Below are 23,481 nucleotides of genomic sequence, written 5' to 3'. Positions count from 1 at the left end.
CTGAAGACCTGGAGACCACAGGCGACATTCAGAAGCAGGTTTCTCAACTGTGGCCTGGGCACAGTCTCCCCAGTGGTTGCTCCCCAAGCCAGTTGAGTCATAGGTGAAAGTTCACATTATGACTTGTGAGTTGTCTTCCACAGAAAAGCCTCCAGGCCTTGGTTTTTATTTGGTTATCTATGTTAGTATCTTGACCCATCCTAGGTTTTTCTTTCCTTAGAGAAACCGTTCCTTTGAAAGAAATCATTTGTGGGTTTCTGGCTTTATTTGACTTAATTAATTAATTAATTTTTAATAATCACAGTTTCAGTAGGCCTACGTACTTCGCCATGGAGTTCCTTGTGCCAGAGGCACCGAGCACATGCAGGTTGAGCTGAGTGCGTGCCCAGGCTTGCTGAGCTCCTGCTCGGTGCATTGGATAGAAGATTGCACTTGGATCTTTGGAACTCAGCAACGTCATAGTGGTAGCTGCATGGTTTGCCTCCCATACCCTGGTTGAGGTTGGGGCAAAGAGGACATGTAGCGCAGGGGAGGAGCCTGTGCTGTGGCTCTCCTGCCCCCTCCTTTCCGCGCACGGCTCCCCTTCTTCTTGTCTAGCTGCTGCTAAATACCATGTATCTGGGCGATGTCCCCAGACACTCAGAAAAGCTCAGGCCCCTGGGGCTGTATCTTCTGTGTTTGTTTAACAGCAGCTGGATCAACAATAGCTCCCATGGATGATGCCATGTGTAAATACGGCCTTCCCCACAGGGCTAAGTGCAGTGGGAGCCCTGTGCAGGCCGAAGTCTTCTATGACTCATTTACTTTGAGTATCCCTGAGTACTTCTTTAGCCCTTTGGGGACTGGGGCGAGCAAAGCACTGAGACTCTGAATGTTCCTTGTTCTACGTCACATTTGGGTCAAGGTTTCCCTTTCTTCCAGACTCAGAGGCAGGCATGGACAAAATTTATGGGCTTACTGTGGGGGGGGGGGGTTTAGCTGGAGGTTGTGTCACCTAGTGTGAGCACACGGAAAGTACCAGCCTCCAGTATACATGTGATGGTAACAGATTACTTAACCTCTCTGAGTTTGAGTTTCTTCATCTGCTATATGAGATAAATAAATACTCAGCCCATTATTGTCATAAGGACTGTGAGGCACCTAACCCTGCACAGTGGGGCATCTAAGCCTGAACAGATTGATACCGAACCTTCTCTTTTTATCTTTCAAACATCACCATCATCTCCAATCCCTGCTTTCTTAGGATCTGGTCTTCTGTGGCAGGGAGTGTATCCTAAACTTGAGGGAGAGAAGGAAGTTTCCAGAAAGATGTCTAAGTTTATTTACTGTGGGCAGAAGACCCTTAAGATGCAAACAGTGGATAGAGCCACCCGGAAGTCAGGTGCATGTGCTATCATCTCTGTGTATACTCCCCTGCTGATGCTGCCTCTGTGAGCCCCTCTCCTTCCCTCCAGAGCAAAATCATCTCCCAACGTTCATCTACTGTGAGCTCATGTCGTGATTATGTGCAGCTTCTCTGAGGATCTGGAAGGGCAGCGGAAGGCAAGAAGGCAGTTCAAGACAGGGATGATGGGCACCTTGATGTTGTGCGGTATAGATTTTATCTACCATATACTAATTGTGTGACCAGGGGACCTGGTCTTCTCTTCAAGATTCAGTCTGCAAAGAAGAATAATAGAAAGGGTGTCTCTCCATTCTGACTGTGTGGTGAGCTCTGTAACACAGTGTTCTATAGGGAGCGTTTGGAGTACCTGTAGCTCTGTTTGCGCCTGTATCTAGTTAAGTCTCCACTTAAACTGTGGGTGATGAATTCCAGCATGCCCAGTGGATGCTTCTGAATTCTACAGATACTATGTTTGTTTGTTTTTTTTAAATACAGCTATATCCATGATAAAGTTTAGTCAGTACGCTAGAGTTGATAGGAAATTGGCAAGAGTTATAGTATACTAGAACAATGATCACAGTGTCTTATAATAGGATTGCCGGCATTGTTAGTTTGTGCTATGAGCTATTATTAAGGAAGTCTTAAACATTACTACAGCCAGACTGTTTCAGTAGATCTGCATTTGGAACAGCTACATACGAAGTGGTTGCTGGGTGGGCCGTGTACACAGTGTGGACAGGGTGGTTCATGTTGTGGGTGGGTGGGAGTCAGCACCTTCAACAACAGGAAAGTGTTGCCATTTCACGTGATCGCTGCTCCAGGCCCAGCAGTGAGGGATGTGGGTCCCATTGCTGCTCCAGGGGTGTGAGAACAGCACTGGTGTTAGAGATGGGACCCGGTGATGCAGGGTCTTTTGTTTGCTCAGGCAGTGCAGGTGGATGCCTTTCCTGCCGAGCGACTTTGCAATGTGAGTCCAATGGCCAGGACACTGACAAAGGCCACATCGCTTTCTAATTGCTTCCTTTGGACAAGCTAAATGCCTCCTGTCACACATGAATCATCAGATAAATCATGAGGACTCTGGGTTAGCCTGTTTCACAAATGAGGAAAGCAAGGTTATGGGGGTTAAGTAATTTTCCTTGATAAAACAGCTGGGATGACTAAAGACAAGCTTCCTATGCCTTGTTCCCTCCCACTCAGCCCTCGTTGTTAGCCCTTGGGGTGCAGTGTTGTCCCTGATAAAGCCACGTACTTATTAGAGTCTGTTGTTCATTCTCTCATTCTGTACATTGGCCCTAAGCCCCAGCCCGGTTCTTCCTCCAGAGAGGCCTCTTCCTTCGCCTTGTACCTTTTTACTCTCTCACCTTCTGACCTGGGCTAATGAAGGAAAGGACAGCCTCAGACTTCTGAGCCTTGAGTTGGGAGTTGTAAATCTCTGTTTTGTATAAATTAGCCATTCTTAGGTATTTTGTCACAACAGACTAGGAACAAAAACCTAGAGTATTTTAACTTATGTTTTTAAGGCCAATTCTTCAAACTAGAATTAGGTGATAAAATTTTACTCAGTAACCCTTATATTGAGCAACTGAAAACCCAGTTGTTGTTTCTCATTTGTGTGGAACTGAAGAGCAAACCTGGGACTTCACACACGCTCGGCTTTGCTGTACCAGAGGGCTATCAGTTCCCAATCCTCTCTTACTAATAATTGAGAAGGAGGCCCGTAAGGATCCCCCCTGGAAGCTTGGGGAGGAGTATGTATGTCTGATGTTTTTTTTTCCTGGGCATTTTAGGCAACTCGTTCTTTCTTGGCCCAGCTTGCTGAATCAAGTGCCTGGCCATAACTCCCTTTTAGTAGGTTTGAATATAGCTCTGGTGGGCTGAGAGCCAAAGGAGCTTCAAAAACAAGGCCTTTGAGGTCAGGCTCTGTGTGTGGAGTTCCTCATTTTCCAGGTCAGGACCGGAGCCAGTGCTGGGTCTGTTTCATAATCCGTCAGGATTGTTTCAACATACAGCAAGTTTTGGCATAGGATGCTTGGCTTGCCGTGAGTTAGCCAGAGACAGAGCTAACATTTCTGTGTGTACCTCTTCTCTACTTCAGTTTCTGAAATTACTTTTCCTTTCGATCACTGGCTAAAAGCAAGAGCTTTGAGATAGACCTGGATCTCAGTGTTGGCACAGAGCTGACTAAGTGTTCTAGGGACAGTTGTTTTCTCCACATGTAGGTCACCTTATCCTTAAGATGGATGTGAAAATGTAAGCCGTATATAACATGATGCCTTGACTATAATTAGTACCTGTTTCAACAGTTTAATGCGATGAGCCATCCAGACTGTAGAAGCTTGCTTGGGTTATTATGTGAGTAGAGTAGCCCACAAAGCTCTTAGGCTGAAGTCTATCACAGTGATGGTTGTGCTAACCCTTGGACATTGAGTTTGTCTGCAGCAGAGGTCCCACTTGACTGGCTGCTGAGCTCCTGTGAACTGGGTGGGCTATGTGGCCAGTTCTAGGAGACGTAAGCTGAAGGGTGGCTCTAGCTTTAAACTCTCCTGTGTAGCACCATGGACATGGGTACATATCACATTCGAGGTCTCTCTTACTGTTTTGTTTAGAATCTGCTTTTGTAGAAAGATAACACAATCCTGTTATGGGGGGTGTATGCTTTTCCCAAGCTAGCAAGGAACTTAAGATGTCAGGCTGCGGAAGACCTGGCAGTTCCTGGGCTAGGCAAAGAATTCTACCGTTTAAAGTTAATTCCTTGAGGTGGGTCCATTGTGCTGGGGTCTTAACCTTGCCTAGGAACTGCAAGGCCCACCACACCCTGGCAGTCTAAGATCCCTCACTGGCCCTGGCTATCAGTAATAAGATTCAGTCAATCTAGTGAGACTTCATGACTAGTGAAAGCGGGGTTCTGTGTCACGCTGACACGCTCAACTTTGGCCTCCTTGCGCTTGATTTTATTACTTCCTTAGATCTCAGCTGGTTCCCCCTTAGACCTCAGCTGGTTCCCCATGACTTTTTGGAGCGAAGTGGTTTCCCGTGCAGACTCATGTCTTGGGAGGCAGGAGGAATCGCCCACACACCAAGTCTTCCTCTTGTGAACCACAGTCATTGCCAGGCCTGGCTTCACCCAAGGCAGCATTACAGTGTACAACCATGGGGCTGCTGTCCCCAGCCTGCTTGGTGGTAGCTGTTTAGGTGACCAGGATGGAGTCATTTTGCCTGTTCTTCACTATGAAAATGATGCTTCAGCTTTTTTGGATTAGCTCTCAGATGCAGGAAATTTCGTAATTGTTGTCACTCTGGTTATCATTTCAAACTCCTAATGATTATTTTTCATATTTCCCAAGAGGAATCCAAGGCTTCATTGAAGGCAGGAAACGCACATCTAGCCCAGTACCTTGAAGGGAGCTCCTTTGCAATAAATTTGATCTTGCTGATGTAGCCTAAAGTGCCGTTAGGAAGCAAAGAAGCTAATGGACCTGGGGTTGGCCCGCTTTCTTTTCTATCTTTCTCCAAGGTGGTGTTTTCTTTTACTTTTGCTTTTGCTTTTGCTCCTTGCTGTGTCTGCAGTGCTGAGAAGGGCCAGTCACACTGCTGGTGCCGCATAGGGGTTTGCTTGATGAGTTACTGCATCAAGTGTCAGCCCTGTAAGTTTCTGGAGGTCAGGTTGTCTCGGGGTGGGGAGGATGGGTTGTACTTCCGAGTCTTTGTTTTTCTTGCAGTTTAACTGTCTCAGGAAGAGGTGAATCAATGATAAGTTGGTATATACGTTTTGGATTCATGTGTATATATTTTTACTTACCATTTTTGAGGATTTAGTGCAGAAACATGTACACGTTTATGATACCTTCCCTTCCCCCATCCCCACAGTTCCTCTGTTTTCCCCTTTCAGATTCCCATCTCAAATTCATGTCTTCTTCTTCTGTACGACTTTGTTCTGCAACTATAAATTTTTAAAATTAGACTTGGCTTTTTTAAATAACGGACTTAGGGTCACTTCAAAATTAAGCAGATGCAGGGTTGAGAAACCAAGGCTTCCATATTTTGGCAGTGAATAAATCTGCTATAGACATCAATAGACAGAGATTTCCCATATGCCTCTGCTCCTGGACGTGCACGGCCTCATCCTTTATGAGCACCTGACGTTGTACACATTGACACACCCCTGTCACTTTCCAGCTATACTTAGTTCTGTTCAAATGTTAGAAATGTTGAGCAAAGCTGCCGCCCTAAGCACTCGTGTGTGTCTCTGCCATCCCATTGCTGTTATCTCTGTTTAGGGTTCAGCCATTGTTGCTGGTGTATAGAGCCCTCTTGTTGTATGTAACATTTTCCTCCCAGTTTATTTTGTTTGGAATCATTGGGAGCAAATTATAGCAGCATTTTGCAAGTTCCCCCAAATAAATTAAATTTTATTTTGATGCTTAAGTTAGTGGTTTGTTACCAGACATGGAAAAAAGAAAACAAACAAAAAACAAAACAAAAGGTGCAGCTTTGCTGCTTCCTTGTCAGTGCTGTTTAAAGGAAGCATGCCCCTTAGTTTATAAATTTGTTTCTGTTGCTCCATTTGCTTTGTTTCCTCTCAACTGTTGACTGTTTAGCAGGACATCGCATTTGCTGAGAAGATGAGACTAACACCTAAACATCAATGTTTTCCAGGTCCCAGACCAGTCGTATATCTTCAGCATGGCTTTCTGGCAGATTCCAGTAACTGGGTCACGAACATTGACAACAGCAGCCTGGGCTTCATTCTGGCAGATGCTGGCTTTGATGTGTGGATGGGGAACAGCAGGGGAAATACCTGGTCTCGGAAACACAAGACTCTCTCAGTTTCTCAGGATGAATTCTGGGCCTTCAGGTATATCCCAGTCGATTTTGACTTGGGTCTGTATCTTTAGCATCCTTTAGGTAGACACATGGGGATTTAGCTGGAAGGCAGGTTCAGGAGTGAGGTTGTATAAGGAAGCCAGCGTCTTTTGAACAGTTCTAAAACTTATCAGGAATTTAATAAGCAATGTGAAGGTAAATATATATAAATGATTGCATTAGTGATTAGACTCAGTTTGGAATTCTGAAGTTATTCTTAACATCCCTGGCATTGGGGAGGAGCTGGCAGGTTAAAAATCAGCCTCTCTCCTCATAACACACATACTCACAGGTTCATTTGACTACTCTCTCATCTCTTTCTTACTCCTTGCTGAGTGACACTTGGCACAGCTATAAACTGTCTGTGTCTGTTTCCTTATCTATAAAATGGGGATAATAAAGTCCTATCTCATACACTCACTGGGGCCTAAAGTAACTTTGAAGAAGGAGTCTCTGCAGAGCCTGGAATATTCTAAGTACTTTCCAACCATTGGATTTTGCTGTCCTTCTCTCTCTCTCTCTCTCTCTCTCTCTCTCTCTCTCTCTCTCTCTCTCTCTCTCACACACACACACACACACACACACACACATCTACCTACCTTGTTAAAGACTACAGCTTAGTGTACCAGGTATTATAGAAGGCTTTAAGAAGGGACTTTTACCAAAAAGGCATTTATTAGAGAATGCTTATTGTGACATTGTTTAGAACAATGGATACTCAAATAATTCTTTAGCCATGCTCAGTGTGTGCCAGTGTGCTTCAGGCCAAGTCACTGTGCTGCTCTCCTTTTGTGTGCTATTTCAATTGAACAGCCCTTTGTTTTTTAAATTGTAGTTTTGATGAGATGGCGAAATATGACCTACCTGCTTCAATTAACTACATTATAAATAAAACTGGTCAAGAACAAGTGTATTATCTGGGTCATTCTCAAGGCACCACCGTAGGTATGTATACGATAAAATGGGAAAAGGTGGTTGTCTCTGAAGGGAAGTGATGCTACGCAAAAATGTTGTTACTTCAAATACAGGTTTCTTTGTTTTTTAAATGTCCAGCAGAAATCATGAACAGAGCAGGGAATTTTCAGTAATAATCTACAGAAACTCAGAATTTACTGTACGTCGTTAAGTATCTTAAAGTTGAAAGAATTGACGTAAGCTATATCTTGTTATGTGTTTTCTAATTTAAGCAGCATAGGGATATGAGAGGTTAGAAAAATGGGAAGTCTTCTAATGTCAGAAACTTCAGAGATTAATCCCATCACTCGGGAGGCAGAGGCAGGTGGATCTCTGAGTTTGAGGCCAGTTTAGTGTACAGAGTGAGTACCTGGACACCCAGGGCTACATAAGAAAAAAAAAACCCCGTCTTGAACCTACCCTCCCTCCAAAAAAAGAAACTTCAGAGAGTCATTAAAAGAAAATATACTTTAAGTGTTTAGTGCCAGACTGGGGTGCAGCTCAAAGTTAAGTGCTTGTCTCATATCTTTGAACCCCAGGATCTATCCCTTAGTACCACCGAAAATAAATAAATCAGTAACTAAAGAAATAATGGTAAGCGAAACATAAGTAACTGAGATGACAGTTTAGACTCAGGTTTGAAAAGTCATTTGCATTTTTAATTTATGTTGATTATAAAAGTAATATGTTTTCATGTGTTTGTGTATTTGTGTGTGAGAGAGTGTGTGTGTCTGTGTGTGGGCGTGTGTATGCGTATGTGTGTGAGAGAGAGAGAGAGCATGAGTGTGTATGTGTGTGTGAGCGTGTGTCTGTGTGTGTCTCTGAGCGTAAGTGTGAGCGTGTCTGTCTGTATGTGTGAGAGAGCATGAGTGTGTGTGTGTGTGAGTGTGTGTGTCTCTGTGTGTGTGTTTGTGAGCGTAAGTGTGAGTGTGGGCATGTATGTGAGTGTGTGGAGATCAGAGGATAACCTTCGCTCTCAGTCCTTTGCAGGCATTGCCCGCCTTGTTCTTTTGAGTCTCTCACTAGCCTGGGCTAGCTAGACACTGATTGGGCTAGACCGGCTGGCCAGTGAGCCAGCCTCCAGGATGCCCCTGTTCCTGCTGGCCCAGTGCTAAAACTAAAAGTGTAGACCACCGCACCTGGCTGTGTGATGTGGGTTTTGGGGACTGAACTCAGGCTTTGTTTGTATGGCCAGCCCTTTATGAATTAACTTCTCAGTTCAATATGTTTTAATTATAAAGAAAAGTACAACATTTTGCAAAGTTTAAAAAAAAATACAGATTAGCATTAATTTTAACAAGCAAGTTTCTCTAATGAGAGGCCAGGACCATGTTCCATAATTTATTCAGTTCTGCCATTTGGGGTTCACATGCTCGTGGCTCGTGATCTGTATAGAGTACATTCTGCAAGGAGAGTCACAAAAGGAAAGGTGTGGGGGCTTTTCGGGATCTGAACACGTTACTGAATTGCCTCGGCCTCCAGAAAACGGAGCTGTGGTTCTTCTTTAATTACATCTTTTGTGACTAGGTGACTTGCGTGTTTCTAGAGTGTTCCAGGGACAAGTAGCACGGGGGAGAGCTGAGAGAAGTGTAAAAGGTACTTTACAGCCAGTGGAGTCTGTTGTGGCTTTGGAGTCACTGGTGTTCTGAAGATTAGGAATGGGAGGAGGGAGAGCGGTAGAGTGGCGGGTGGAGCTGTAGAGATTCATGTTGCTGCTGAAACAGAGGAGGATTTGTGACTATCTTACCCTGGCCTTCTTTCCATTTGAATTATAGGCCGAAATCTAGACCTAAATTCTGTTTTGGAGCCGGAATGTTTGCGAAGCTCTGTTCAAGTGTTTGAAGCCAGTAGCACTTGTGCGTTAGTGGGCTTCCTCTGTAGGCACAATGGGTGACCTTTCGTGTGTGTGTGTGTGTGTGTGTGTTTTGGAAGTACTAGATGTTCTAATTCTCTCTTTTGCCCCATAGGTTTTATAGCATTCTCGCACTTGCCTGAGCTGGCAAAGAAGATTAAAATGTTTTTTGCCCTGGCCCCTGTGGTGTCTCTCAATTTTGCCTTGAGCCCTCTGGTCAAGCTTGGACGGTTGCCAGACATTCTTTTAGAGGTACTTGGGTTGCACCCACCCTCCCTTCTTCTCAGATATTCTCTTCTGAGCTGAGAAATTAGTCATTGGAGGCGAATCGACAGTGTTTTCTGTATGTGCTATTGCGGGAATGTACATATTATGTATATGTATGCACAGTGGGTGGGATTGCCTTCACCCCTCCTCCTGCAGAGGTGCCTAGGGAACCACATTCTTAACTAGACATACAGCTGCATGTATTCATAGTTAACATGTTAGTTAGGCTCCCTACGTAATATACAAAGAAGATAGAAGGAAATCTTTGAAAAAGGAACTTACCTAAGCATTCATAGAGTTGCTTTTCATCCACAGGGCAAGTAGTAGACAGGAGATAGGAGAGAAGAAATATGCCATTCCTATGTGCCTGTCCCTAGCCATACAGAAAATGAACTAAGACATTATTGGGCCCTTAAACATATCTGTGCTGAGCCCTAGAGCTGTGCCATTCTAAGGGGAAACAGCACTCTTGAGGGGGAGTTTAAGCTCATTAAGAATGGACAATCCATTATTCCTGCATTATATATTTAAAACAAACAGACACACACACACACATACACATGAAATACTATACAGCATTATATACAGTATGGGTTTTTGATGGTTTGGTTGTGAGCCTAATTTTTAATGACTGAGCCATAAGTCCTGCCCTGTAATGGGCTTTTGACAAGAGAATCATGCATTGGATTGTGGTCCCAACAGGTTACAGTGAAACCGAAAACTTCCTATCAATTAGTGAGAGTCCAACATATAGCTCACACACAAGAATCTATGGTCACAAGAGTTATATGAAAGTGTAGGGTATATAGTTATGCATAGTATTTATGTCATCGTTGGCTTTAACCACCAACTTGACACAGCTTAGAGTCATCTGAGAAAAAAGTTCTAATTGAGGAATTGCCTCAGTCATATTGGCCTGTGGCATGTCTGTGGGAGACTGTCTTGACTATTAGTACAGGAAGTCTCAGCCCACTGTGGGCAGCATCATCCCTGTGCAAGTAGTCCTGGTTGTATAAGAAAGCTATTTATAAGAAAGTGTCAGCCTGTGAGTGAGCCAGCAAGAACCTCTGTGGTTCCTCCCCTTTAAGTTCCATCACTGATTTCCCTTTAAGATGGCATGTGACCTGGATGCAATAAACCCCTTTCTTTCCCAAGTTGCTTTTGTTTGGAGTGTTTGACAACTACAGCAGAAGTGAAACAGAAGGCCATCCTTGATCATGAAAATAACCATCACTGGTTTATTTCCACCCTATCCTTTAAATCATAATTTTAGCATGCTCTTCATCTCGCAAAAATGCTTATTGTAAAGGCATGTGGCATGATGTGCCAGCAGTGGCCTCATGAATCTCATGGTCATCACATTTTTGATTTTGTCAAGGGTCTGTGTCAAGTGGTTGACCTACACCGTCTAGAGTTGTGTAAGCATACTATGTGATGGTTGCACAATGATAATGTTACTTGAGAACTTGACTCTTAGAACTTACCCCTGCTATTAAGTGGCTCATTACTTAGAGGTGGGTGTAACATGGCTTTCTCTCTCCCTCCCTCTTGCTGGCCATTTTAAAGTCTTTTACGGGAAATACATACATGCTCTTAATGAGACCCTCAGTGAGGTAGAACAACTGTAATGTTGTACCCCATTGTCTTTGTAACTGCGGTGCAGTAAGTTTTAGGTTACAAAGAGCTACCGCTCACCAGACTCGTGTGATAGGAATTCATCGCATCAGCAAACATGCTGGCAAAATTTTATTTTGACTGTCTCCATTAGTAGAAGTATTCATTTATAGTACAAACACTTCAGAAATTACAAGTAGTTCCTGAATACTAGGCCTCCTCCCTAATACCTTTTTAGAATTATTCAGTTTGGGGATCTTTTCCTATAGACCCCTTATGTGAATTTATGCACATAGAGATGCAGCAAGAGAAATATATTGGTTTGCTTCAGCACAGATGGTACCCAACTCTATAAATTGTTCTGCAGATTGCATATTTCTCCCACGGAGAGCTAGCCTGTTAACCGATTTGTTTATTCACTGTGGCATAGGCAGTTTTTGATGATGAAGATTTGTTGTTAATTAGCGGTACTACTGTGGTAGACGTCCAGGCTGGGGGGTGGAGCTCTAGAGTGGACAGGGGAGTGTGGTTGTAGGAGTTCCTGGTGTAGGCATGCGTGTCATAAATCTAGCTTGTTCCTTAGAGTTTATGAGTTAGCTTTGAAAACCAGAAAATGCCACACTTCTCCCATCCCTCTTTAGAAATGGTGTAAAATCTGGAGTGGAGATCAGGGATCCGTGTTTTTGCAAAACATTCTCTATGGTTTCTGGTGAAGACTATGGGCCTGGCACTTGGGAATCATGGTTTCAGACTGGAGTGCTTTCTGACACATACCGGGAAAGTAAAAACAAAAACAAACAAGCAGACAAACCCAATAGATAAATATTCCTAAAACCGTTGCATTAAGCGGGTGTGAAAAATGTCTGGTCCTTTTCAGCTACTTGTGCAGCTGTTGGGCGAAGATCATTTAGGCCTGATGTGTGTTTTCAGGTTTGATACATTGTCCAACAGAAGATTGACTTGACAGTGTACTGGCTAGTTTTTATGTCAGCTTGACACAGGTTACTGTCGTTTAGGAAGAGAAAACCCAACTGAGAGATACCCCCTACCCAACTGGCATGTAGGCAAGTTTTGGGGGTCATTTCTTAGTTAATGATTGATGCTGGAGAGAGCAACCCATTGCAGGTGGTGCCACCCCTGCTCAGGTGGTCCTGGGTTCTAGAAGAAAGCAGGCTGAGCAAGTCATGAAGGAGCACGCCAGTAAACAGCACTGTTATGGTTTCTCCATCAGTTCCTGCCTCCAGGTTCCTGCCTAGTGTGAGTTCCTACCCTGGCTTGCTTAGATAGTGGACTGTGATATAGAGCTATAAGCTGAAATAAACCCTTTCTTCCCCAAAAGGCTTTGACCATGGTATTTTACCGCAGTAATAGAAATCCTAACTTAGACAGACAGAGGTCACAGTCTATCTATCTATAGATGGCCAAGTTTTCTTGAAGAGGCTAGAATACAATATTATACATTTCAACTAGTGAGATATTTACCCAGCAGATCAGATAACTGACACTTTTTAAAGGGAGGCAAAAGGAAGCCATGTTTTGCCATCTGCGGATTAGTGATAAGTCAGAACAAGTAGTAGTTACGTCTGGTGCTGAGCTCAGCAAGAACTCAGTTTTGTCAACATAGTTGATATTCCCGAATCACCAACTCAGAGGCAGAGAAGCAGGCTGCATGGGAGGCTGCATTCATTTGTGTTTGCAGTTCCCCTGTGCTACTCTCCTAGGTCCTACAGGCAAAGGTGTCGCATGTCTTGTCCCTCCTGGTGGTGTGCTGGTGACCTTTGGCCATTTTGGCTGTAGAAGCATCATCCTAGTTTCTGCCTACCTCGGCAGTTCCTGTTTGATCTTAGTTTCAGTTAAGTGTCCATGACTATCTTTGTGGCCAGAGTCCTCCTCTTTAAAAGTACACTAGAAAGACCATTCTCAAATACTGACAGTGCACACTTAAATGCCACTCTTTTAAGGGGACGCAACTCACAACATTTCCTTCGTAGATATTTGGGTTTTCCGGTCTTGCTTGTCCTAGCATGGGTGGGTGTGTGCAAGAGTTCAAAGGGACAGATCTGAGTTCAGCATAAGGAAGACCGGTCTCCTGTTGCAGTAGTGATGGTCCCGGCTGTACTGGAACACAGATTCAGTGTCTATTGGTTAAGGACAATGTAGACGAGGGACTGGGAAACTTCTTTTATAAAGAGCCAGGGAGCAAGTGAGTTTGACCTTGTGGGCCAAATGGTTTCTGTTGACTGTTCCTGTCTATAAAAGCCACAGATAATTCATAAACGGATACAGTGACTGGATTCCAATAAAACTTACAAAACCATGTGGAGCTGGGGGCAGAGGAAGTGAGAAGTCATTAACCATCTGATGGGTTCAGAGTAATTGTTTAATGGGCATAGACGCAAGAGTTCAGAAGATGCATCACAGGGATAATCGCCCAAGTGTGAATGTGCTTGCCACTGAACTGAACAGTAAAAAGTGATTCAAATAATAAATGTTAAGTGTTTTATCACCATAAAAATATTTCTTAATAAATTAAAAATAATCCTTCATGGTAGCTCACACCTATAATCCCAATCTTTGAGAGACTGAGGCAGCAGGAATCTCATGAGTTTGAGGCTAGCCTGTGCTGTGTGTGGTCTGTGTATGTATGCATGTATATATGTATGTATACAGAAATTATGAGTCCAGCCAGAGCTATCCAGCAAGACCCTATTTTGAAATAAACAGGCAGTAAATAGTCTACAGGGGGACTGGATTTGGCCAATAATTGGATTAGAAGGCAACATACGTAGGGATGCTGAAGCAGGTACACCAGGTTGCAATGCTGACCGTCCTTGGGTTTCTTTTTATCTTGCAGGACTTGTTTGGACATAAACAGTTTCTTCCCCAGAGTGCGGTGATGAAGTGGCTGAGCACTCACGTTTGCACCCACATCATCATGGAGGAGCTTTGCACAAATGTCTTCTTTCTTATATGTGGCTTCAACGAGAAGAACTTAAATGTGGTATGTTCGCTGGCACAGAGGCTTGGCCGCAGCTGTCAGTTATTACCTACACTTGAGTCCTCCCTTTAAGAACACGACAGTCAGCTTTAGCAAGTGGTCCCATCTGCTGCTGCCTTCGGGCTCACTCCTGTCCCTTCTACATAGAACCCATATAGAAGCAAATAATGTGTGGATCAGTCATAGTCATAATATTTTATAACACTTATTCTAGTAGTGTGTTCTATAAAAAAGCTATGTGTGTTTAAACCTGGAGTCTCATATACATATATATACAGAGATATATATTATACTCATTTGTCTATACATGTGTATTCATGTTTGTTCTGAGGTGTAAATCTCTGGCTTACAATATACTTGTGCTTCTAAATGCATTTGTGTTTTGGAATGTTGAGTTCTGAAAACAGGCTCTAAAATTCTGGAGTAAAGGCAGGTGTGGTTGCCTTTACTGTAACCCCATCCCTGCCTTCCTGTAACCCCAGCCCTTGGGGGCTGAGGCAGGAGGATCTTGAGTTCAAGTTTGAGCTGTCTAGTCAGATCCTGGTCTGCACAGAATATTCTGTAATGAAGGTGGTAGGGACTTTGAAAAAAAATGATATTTTCATTTTTTCCCTAATGATTAAAGGAAGACTTTAAGTTCCTGAAGTTTAGAAGCTTAGGAAAGCATTAGGGAGACAGACACGAGCTGTGGCTGATGAGCCGTGGCCGCAGCCTGGGCCCCCAGCATCTACCTCGCTGTTGCTCTTCCGCGCTCTGCAGGCGTGGCTGTGCTTATTGGATGTATTTGTAGTCAGATATATTCTGACTTCTGAGAGATTAATATTCTGAAAAACTATGTACACATTTCTGTATTTTGTCCTTTGAAGAGCAAAATTGTGTTAATGAACATCACCTTACCTCTGTTTTCATTCTCTAACCCATCATATTCATCTTTCAGTCGAGAGTGGATGTGTATACAACGCACAGTCCTGCGGGAACGTCTGTGCAAAACTTACTACACTGGACCCAGGTAAGCACGCCAGGGGTATAGCTGGGCACATGGAACGATAGAATTGAGTAAAGTTGGTACTGGCCAAGCCGTGGGTTCCCTTCAAACAGATGGGCTCTGGTTCTTCCTACAGTCCTGGGTGCTTGTCACTGAGTGGGGGCACTTTAGTTATCATCCATGATATACACTGTGTTGGGCATGGGTTCATCCGGTAGTGATCTGGGTTGAGGTTTTCTCTCTTCTTTCCCCCACACCTTTCTCTTTTATTTCCACTTCAGATTTATATATCTCTTTCCTACACCCCTTTCCTTTTTCCTTCCTATTTTTTTATTCTGTACCAGATTTACTTTATTTCATGTTTGGCAAAATATGATTTTCTAGGGGTAGAAGCTAACATTTCAACACTAACACACAGACACAATGTGCCTGAGACATCAGTGGATAAACCAGAGCCAAAGCCATCAGTTTAAAATAAAATTTTGATCATTTTATCACATAAGCATGTATGCCAGTTCTAGAGCAGTTAGAGTTCACATATAGATCAAAAAATGGTTTTTTAAAATGAAAATAAAAGTATTTTAATAATCCCATATAGATAATAAGTACATATTTGAGGTAGAAAATGTCTCTGCATTTGCTTGGTATCTTTTGTTTAATCATTTCAAAATGAAGCAGTTATAGGTCGAATATTTGATGTAGAAGGAGATTTTTTTTCCCCTAATAATGACTTTACAACTTGCTTCCCTTTCCCACCTGACAATAAAAACGGACTTAGAGCATGGTTATGAGAATGGTCTTTTCCAGCTAGCCTTATCTCAAACGTCAAACGCTTGGCTGTTTACGCTTTAAACCAAGATGCTCTAAAGGCGTGTTAGAGAGCAGCTTCTGAGTACCGCGCAGACACAGTTGCATCAGAAACACTGCGCTCCTTAAGCATTACACCTCTCAAATAAAAGTAAGACACGAGCTTGCACACTGACCTTTAATAATGAAGCGTATGGGGCTAGGCAGTGGCTCTGTGGATAAAGGCACTTTTTGCCAGGCCTGATGACCTGAGTTTGATTCCTAGGACCTACAAGGTCTAAGAACAGAATGCACTCCAAGCTGTCTTCGGACTTCTATATGTGTATTGTACATGTGTGTGTGTGACCACATACACACACACACTTCATACATAAGTAAACTAAAATAAGTAAGATATTTAAAATAATAAAATAAAACCTATGGATCAGGAAGATGGCTCAACTAAAGTGTTTGCTGTGGAAGCCGTGCAATGTGTAGTCAATTTCAGAACACAGAGGGAGAAGGAGAGAACCAACTTCACAGAACATTGTCCTCTGCTCTCCACAAGTGCACATACGGCCTCGATGTGCACACGAGAATAATAAGCAAAAGCGTACAGACAAATCAAAGCAGACTCTTGTGTCCGCAGAGAGTCTAATTCATTTTCAATGGAGAATCTGTACTTTGGGTTTTTATTTTTACATTTTTATTGAGATATAAGTGACATAGTACAATTTACATCATACAACGTGATACATTTTGTCACAACCATAATGTCATTGCCTAAAGTATGACAGGAAAGACAGCTGCCACCTCTAAAAGTTCTCTCATAGTCCCAGACAAATCCTTCCCCCACAACAACTGATTTGCTTTTTGTCAATCTCTTTTCTTTCGCCTTTCCTAGGGTTCATTGGAATAGAGGCATATAACACAACATTTTTGTTTGCCTTGGTCTGACTGTGTTTCTCAACATAATTATTTTGAGATGATCCCTGTTGCATTTGTCAGTAGTTCAGTCCTTTTTATTCCTAAAGATATATAGTTTTAGAAAATTTGTCCGCCAGTTTCTCCCTCTAGCCAAGTGTGCACCTCCCTTGCCTCGGAGCCCTGACTGAAGAAGTGTGTTCGGAGACACTGGCTAACAAGAGCTCCCCTCTCACAGGCTTCTCCTTAAGATACTCCTTATTGTTGTGTCAGGAAAGCTAAATGTCAGCTGACAGCACTTGCTGGGGCTTAGAAGAGTGGTCCCCAGAATGCAAGCTGTCTGTACCTTGATTGCAACACACTTACCCCTTGACCGGTGCTTTAGGCCTCGGGAAGCACTCAGATTCACAAATGCCCTTCCTTCAGTCTGCGCAACTCTCAAGTATATTTCTGTTTATGAACATCTGTTTTCCTCATATGTTCTCATACTAACCTCTTCCCCCAACACATGTGAACATTTTGCTTCTCCCATTGGACATATCTCAGAAAGGCCCCGTTTCTGTCACCTCAGAAATCAATGCATTTTCAAAGATGGCTGCCGGCTGCCTGAGGCATGTTGAAGACAGATAGTGAGCTACTTGTCAGCTTAGTGGCCACCAGCAGTCCATGTGTGGTATGCCATATGCTTTAGCAAATCACAAGTAACCATTCGTTCTGGTTTTGCAGGGGCTCTTGGCCATGTTGAAACTGTGGCTGCCCTGAGACCATGCTATGTCATCATTACAGAAGGGTCTTCCTTCATCCTCAGTGTCCTAGGCCCCCACTGGGCCCTGGGTTTGGGGAAGAGCAGCTGGATTGACTGTAACCCTGGCATCTGTTCTGATTCCAGCCCTGTTCATCTGCCTCTTTAAGCAGCTGACCAGGGTCAAAGACTGCAGACTGAGGGCCATAGTATTGATCTCTGGTCATGACCTTGTGATTTCAGCCTTTTCCAAATCCATGACTCAGTGGAGAGGGCACTGTGCCCTTTGCCCTTCTGTTCACTGTGATGTCCTTCTGTCAATACAGGAGTTACTTTGTCCAATCCTTTCCTAGTGCTTTCTTGTTGCGGCTCTCCTGTTGAGCACATGAGATGGCTTTGGTACTTGTGGTCAGATAGCCTCAGGAAATAATACTGGTTCTCAGCTCATTTTTCTCCTTTCTTCTTGTTATTTAGGGTAGATCTCCCATCCTCCTCAGATAAGCCTGCCTGGAAACATCCTCATAGAAACAGACATGCCTACACGTGTCTCTTAGTTAATTCTGAATTTAGTCAAATTGACAATCAGGGTAACCCACATCAGCCTCCAGGCAGAATCTGACAAGGTTCCCACTAACCAAACCCATGCTTGTCTCTCCCCTCCCTACCACTGCCCAGATCCTGGGGACTTAATCCCCTTGGAAGAAGCCTGACTTCACCAAACTTTACAGTGTTAGCCTCACTACTCTGAGAATATTGATGAAATAGATTTCTGGGCCTATCCCACATCTATCCAGGATCTGAATTCTGAATGTGTTCGTTGGATCTGCATCTTAATAACTACCTTAGATCATTCTGATGTCATCCACTGTTTGAAACTTGCTGCTTTTTGTTGAAAAAAAATGTACATTTGATTAACTTTTTATTTTATTTTCTTAAATATTTACTTATTTATTTATTATGTATACAATATTCTGTCTTGTGTGCCTGCCTGCAGGCCAGAAGAGGGCATCAGTTCTCATTTCAGATGGTTGTGAGCCACCATGTGGTTGCTGGGAATTGAACTCAGGACCTTTGGAAGAGCAGGCAATGCTCTTAACCGCTGAGCCATCTCTCTAGCCCCGATTAACTTTTTAAAAACGGTGCTGGTAGCTTGAAGTCCCAAATGACTCTGAGCGCACTAAATTCAGGCTGAGCTACAATCTCTTTCCCACTCACCTGGGGCCTGAGACACAAGTATAACGCGTGAGAACGTGGAAAACTAAAATGTGCGTTCCGTTTTCACTTGCAGTTGGAGATAGAAGTGGACACACTCACAGGTGCTATAAGTCTGTCTATATTTGGCTCAGTCTGTCACAAGTATTTAATACCTGTCATAGGCAATGGCAAAAAATGGAAGCTAAACATCTCTACTGTGGCAATTCCCTCTAGAGTCCAATCTCACACTGATTTTATCCTATCAAAAAAGAAAAGTGTATGTAATTGATGAGAAATGAAAGTTCGCATCGATCAAAAGCATTTCTGACAAAGAATGTCTGGTTTTGCTTGTTTGTTTTTGTTTTTTGTTTGTTTGTTTTTTTCTTAGCCAAGTCCCATCATTTGGTCAAAATGAACAATTTACAGTTCTCTTGGCTTTCTTATTTTGGGTTTAATTCATTTAAATTTGGGCAGTTAGAGGACATATGAATTTGTGTTGTTTGAAATTTCACAAATAAATGAGTTTTTGTTTTTATCTTCATATTATAGTCTTATCCTTTCACAATGATAGTATCACTAGTTAAAATTGTGTTGTCATACAGGAAAAATTAGTGCTATGTACCAGGTCTGAAGATGATCAGCTAGTAAGTCGTTAAAACATGAACAAATGGGGTTGGGAAGATGATTCAGGTAGCAAAAATGTTTGCCATACAAGTATGAGGATCTAATGACATCAGGATGCTTGGTGAATCCTGCCTATAATCCCACTGTGAGGAATGGGGGACAGAAAAAGTCCCTGGGGCTCGCTGGCCAATATAGCCAATCAGTGAGCTTCAGGTTCAGAGAGATCCTGTACCAAAAAGCAAGATGGAGAGAGACTGATGATGAAGATACCCCAAATCAACCTCTGGCCTCCATACATATGCAAGTGTATGACACACACACACACACACACACACACACACACACACACACACACGTATACTCTCAAAAATCTGTGCAAACAATACATATAGATAAGTAAGGTAGACAACAAACAACCATATGTTTGTACAGTAAGGCATTGCTTAAGGAGAGGTATATGTTTTGGGTAATGTTTCAGTTAGCATTTTCGTTGTTGTTTGAACATCATAGAGTATACGGAACACAAACGATGATGGTTATAATGTCATGTAGTGGTGCATCCTTACTGGACCACTGTTGTACATACAGTAGCTGATAACAGTTTGAAACATCAGTATGCATGTATATCTCCAAGTCAAATCACTACTTCCTTGAAAAAGCCACAGAAGCAAATTTTAGTGGAAAAACGTCCACACAGATAAATTTCATCTTATGGGGGTAACCCTTCTGGTCATAGCTGTTTTCGCAACTGTGCAGTCGGAAATTCAGTCGTATGGAAAAGGAAACCAGAGCGCTGTTTTAATTTTATTTCAAATAATGATTTGGAGCCAGGTGTGGTGGCACATGCCTTTAACCCCAGCACTCAGGAGGCAGAGGCAGGTGGATTTCTATGAGTTCGAGGCCAGCCTGGTCTACAAAGTGAGTCCCAGGACAGCCAGGTTTCTTTGTTACACAGAGATACTCTGTCTCAATCCCTCCACCGAAATCCTGAAATTGTGTGTGTGTGTGTGTGTATTATTTGGAAATGATGAATAAACTTGGATTTGGTTATAACTTGATTTCTGAGGACCTGACTGACTAGCAACCAATGATATTTTCTCAGACTTCAGTGTCTGCTAACTTTTTTCTCCAAATTTTATCGTTTTTAGGTTGTTAAACACCATAAGTTTCAAGCTTTTGACTGGGGGAGCAGTGACAAGAATTATTTTCATTACAACCAGGTAAAACTTTTCATTTAAAACAAGCTTTGAAAACTCACTAGAGAAGCCAGCTTGGTTTTCCAGAACTCGACTGGGCTTGGCTGCCGGGGGGAATGTTGTTGACAGAATTGGCTAGGCAGGATGTTTTTTCTCAGTCCACTCAGATGTTTCCAGCTCTGTCAGGGGTGCAATGGTACAGGTCTCCTGTCCCCATCCTGTCTGGCTATAGATCCGGGGCTACTGAGATTCAGTAGGACCATAAGCATATGCTTTAGAATCAGCATGCCCTGGGCTGTTGGCTTGCTGGACCTCAGACATTGCATGGCTTAAACATTTTCTCTGTGCAAATAAAATTTCCATTTTTGAGCACTGAGTTCCCTGAAGTACAAAAATCTTCCTGTGTTTCTTAATTCTTGAAATAGCCCTTGTTTGTGGCTTAAAGGTTAGAAAATTGATCCATGGAGGATTTGTGCGGCTTCTCTCACATTTGGAGGGAGAAGGTAGGAGGATCTACCTACAGAGCTTCTCTGCTGGGTCCTTGCATCCACATCTAGGGATAACCTGGCGATAGCTGAGGATTAAATGGTCCCTACAGTGGGGAAGAACATCTCCATGTTTCCAATTCTTTCCTTGTGATGAGTGCCTGAAAACATAATGAAAGTGATTCTCAAAATATGTGCGATTTTGTTTGTTTTAATTGTAGATCAGGCTTGCTAGACATTTGTTTTTCAATGAATATTGCAATGATTATAATTTTAAAAACTGTACCAAAAACAATTACAAAGGTTTCTATGACTCTTTTATTTTCTTATAGAGTTACCCTCCAGTGTATGACATGAAGGACATGACTGTACCCACTGCTTTGTGGAGCGGGGGCCAGGACTGGCTGGCAGACACCACTGACATCAATATCTTACTGACTCAGCTCCCCAACTTGGTGTACCACAAGCGCATTCCTGAGTGGGAACATCTGGATTTTATTTGGGGTTTGGACGCCCCCTGGAGGATGTATAATGAAATAGTCAGTCTACTGAGGAAATACCAGTGAAAGCCAGACTTGAGATATGGTACCCTTTACTAGGGCAAAAAATTATTTGCTTAATTTCTGTAAAATACTTGTGTTTTCCTTACCTAGCTATATCTTTTGCTTTTTTTTCATATGCTAGAAGATGATGACTTTGAAGCTATCGAATGCTCTCTAGTCAGTAAGAAGCATGCTAATTATGATTATCAGGCTGGTGTTACCACCAGTGATGCCTTCTTGAGTCTTTAAAGAGTATGGGTGGTGTGTGGAAATGGCATTGTAATCATTTTGTTACTTTTTACAATTGCTTTTCGTGTATGTGTGCCACATAGACGTGTGTATGCGTGTGTTATGCACTGGCCAGACCTGCCTTGTGTGGAGGTCACGGCTAGTATCAGGATGCCTTCCTCAGATACTTTTCATCTTATTTTTTGAGAGAGGGTCTCTTGCTGAATCTGGAGCTTGCCGTTTCAGCTGGACTGACTGGCCAGGGAGCCTCCAGGATCTGCCTGTCTACCTTTGCTCTTACCAATGCTGAGCTTACAGGCACAAGGTGCCCCACCCAGCGTTTTTTACACTGGTTCTAGGGATATAAACTCAGGTTCTCGTGCTTTAGGAATGAGCACTTTACCCACTGAGCCACCTCCCCAACCCCTCTGTACTATAAAGGCTTCTCGATTACCTTTCTATTCCACCCAACACATGTGAGCACATACAGGAGACTTAAAGTCATCGTTGGTGAGCAAAAATAAATCTGTCTCTGATTTGAATTCAGTATGAAAGTACCTTATTCTGGACTTGACACAGCAGCGCAAACCTGCACCTGGGAGACTGTGACAGAAAGACTGCTGTGGATTTAGGGCTTTTCTAGACAGTGAGACTTTATCTCAAAAGACCAAAGACAAATAAAACAAATAAAACAAAGTGCTCAAGTCTCATTTTCTTGCCTTAGATGCTCCCCAGCCTAACATTCATGTGTTCACCTGTCTAAACAACATTTTTCGTGCTTTTTATGAAATCACTAGCCAAATCCAGTGGTATCCCAGCCTTTTTAGAACTAAATTCTCTCGTTTCATCAAACCTCAATATCAAGCATTTAGCAAATATTCAGATTTTTCAGGCTAAGCCAAGGTGTGTGTGTGTGGGGAGAGTCAAGAATCTTGGAAAGGAGATTGCACTGATTAAAAAACAAATCTCTTGCAAATACCTTGAAGACTGATACACTTGGTAGACTCAGCTGTGTGTGTCCCTGTGTGGCAGGCCATCAGGTCCCCTTTCGGTGAAGAAGCATCCTGTGGAGGGACAAACCATGAATTATCCGACAGTGAGTGCTGCTGTCACGATGGCGTCTGCCTGAAGCCAAAGCTGGCTGCCTGTGACAGGGACCTGGTTCATTTCCACGCAAATGAATTGGGTATTATCCGATCAACATTCAGTTCAGGAATTCTATTTGGAAAACCAGTGTTGTGTGCACTATATCGTGTGCAGGATGCCCAGGTTTGCCTGCTTTGCTTGCATCGATGTCTCTTATCAGCTGATAAGTTTTGTTAGTTGATAAGGTTGCTGACCTAGTTACCTTAGATGCAGCAATATTACTCGATTTTGACCCATACATGCAGGCAGCATGATACAACGTTGTAATATTTTAAAGGATCACATTTAAACTTTTCAATAAACCTCAGCCTCCCAGGCCTGAACAATCGTGTGATGTTTGCTTTTTAATGGCTTAGCCTGTACTGTTTCTTTTGGCGGGACTCAGGAGTTTTTCTTCTCCCCCCCCCCGCCCCCTGTGGAAACTTCACTCACGCAGTCCATGAATAATCTGAGGGAAGAGAAAGGGCTAGGGATCCTGAGCCTAAAGAGGGCTGGGACTGGATGCGGAATCCACATCAGCAGGGTGCTGAATTCAGACCAGGCAATAAGGAAGCCCTTCCCTAGGCACAACCTTGGGCTATCTGTCACTTCCTTCCTTTAATAAAGGAGGCCAATAGAGCTGACAGAGACAGTTCACATCCCAGAAAACAGAGCAGAGAGCTCAAACGACTATGCACTTAAGTAGAGAATGCAT

The 23,481-nt window shown here is 43.1% G+C and overlaps 1 protein-coding gene across 1 annotated transcript in view; it reads left to right on the top strand.

Annotated features, from left to right (window-relative positions):
• Lipa (lipase A, lysosomal acid type) overlaps positions 1-23,115 on the top strand; it is a 31,506-nt gene extending 8,391 nt beyond the window's left edge. The window contains exons 4-10 of the mRNA XM_075973869.1: positions 6,044-6,242; positions 7,086-7,195; positions 9,172-9,308; positions 13,792-13,938; positions 14,873-14,944; positions 20,339-20,410; positions 21,204-23,115. Coding sequence (XP_075829984.1) covers positions 6,044-6,242; positions 7,086-7,195; positions 9,172-9,308; positions 13,792-13,938; positions 14,873-14,944; positions 20,339-20,410; positions 21,204-21,437 — 971 coding nt within the window. The 3' untranslated portion in view covers positions 21,438-23,115. The remainder of the gene's footprint in view (positions 1-6,043; positions 6,243-7,085; positions 7,196-9,171; positions 9,309-13,791; positions 13,939-14,872; positions 14,945-20,338; positions 20,411-21,203) is intronic.
• The last annotated feature ends 366 nt before the right edge of the window (positions 23,116-23,481 follow it).

The sequence above is a fragment of the Microtus pennsylvanicus genome, chromosome 5 (assembly GCF_037038515.1).
Source record: "Microtus pennsylvanicus isolate mMicPen1 chromosome 5, mMicPen1.hap1, whole genome shotgun sequence".
NCBI lineage: Eukaryota > Metazoa > Chordata > Mammalia > Rodentia > Cricetidae > Microtus > Microtus pennsylvanicus.
This window is presented reverse-complemented; position numbering and strand designations above follow the sequence as displayed.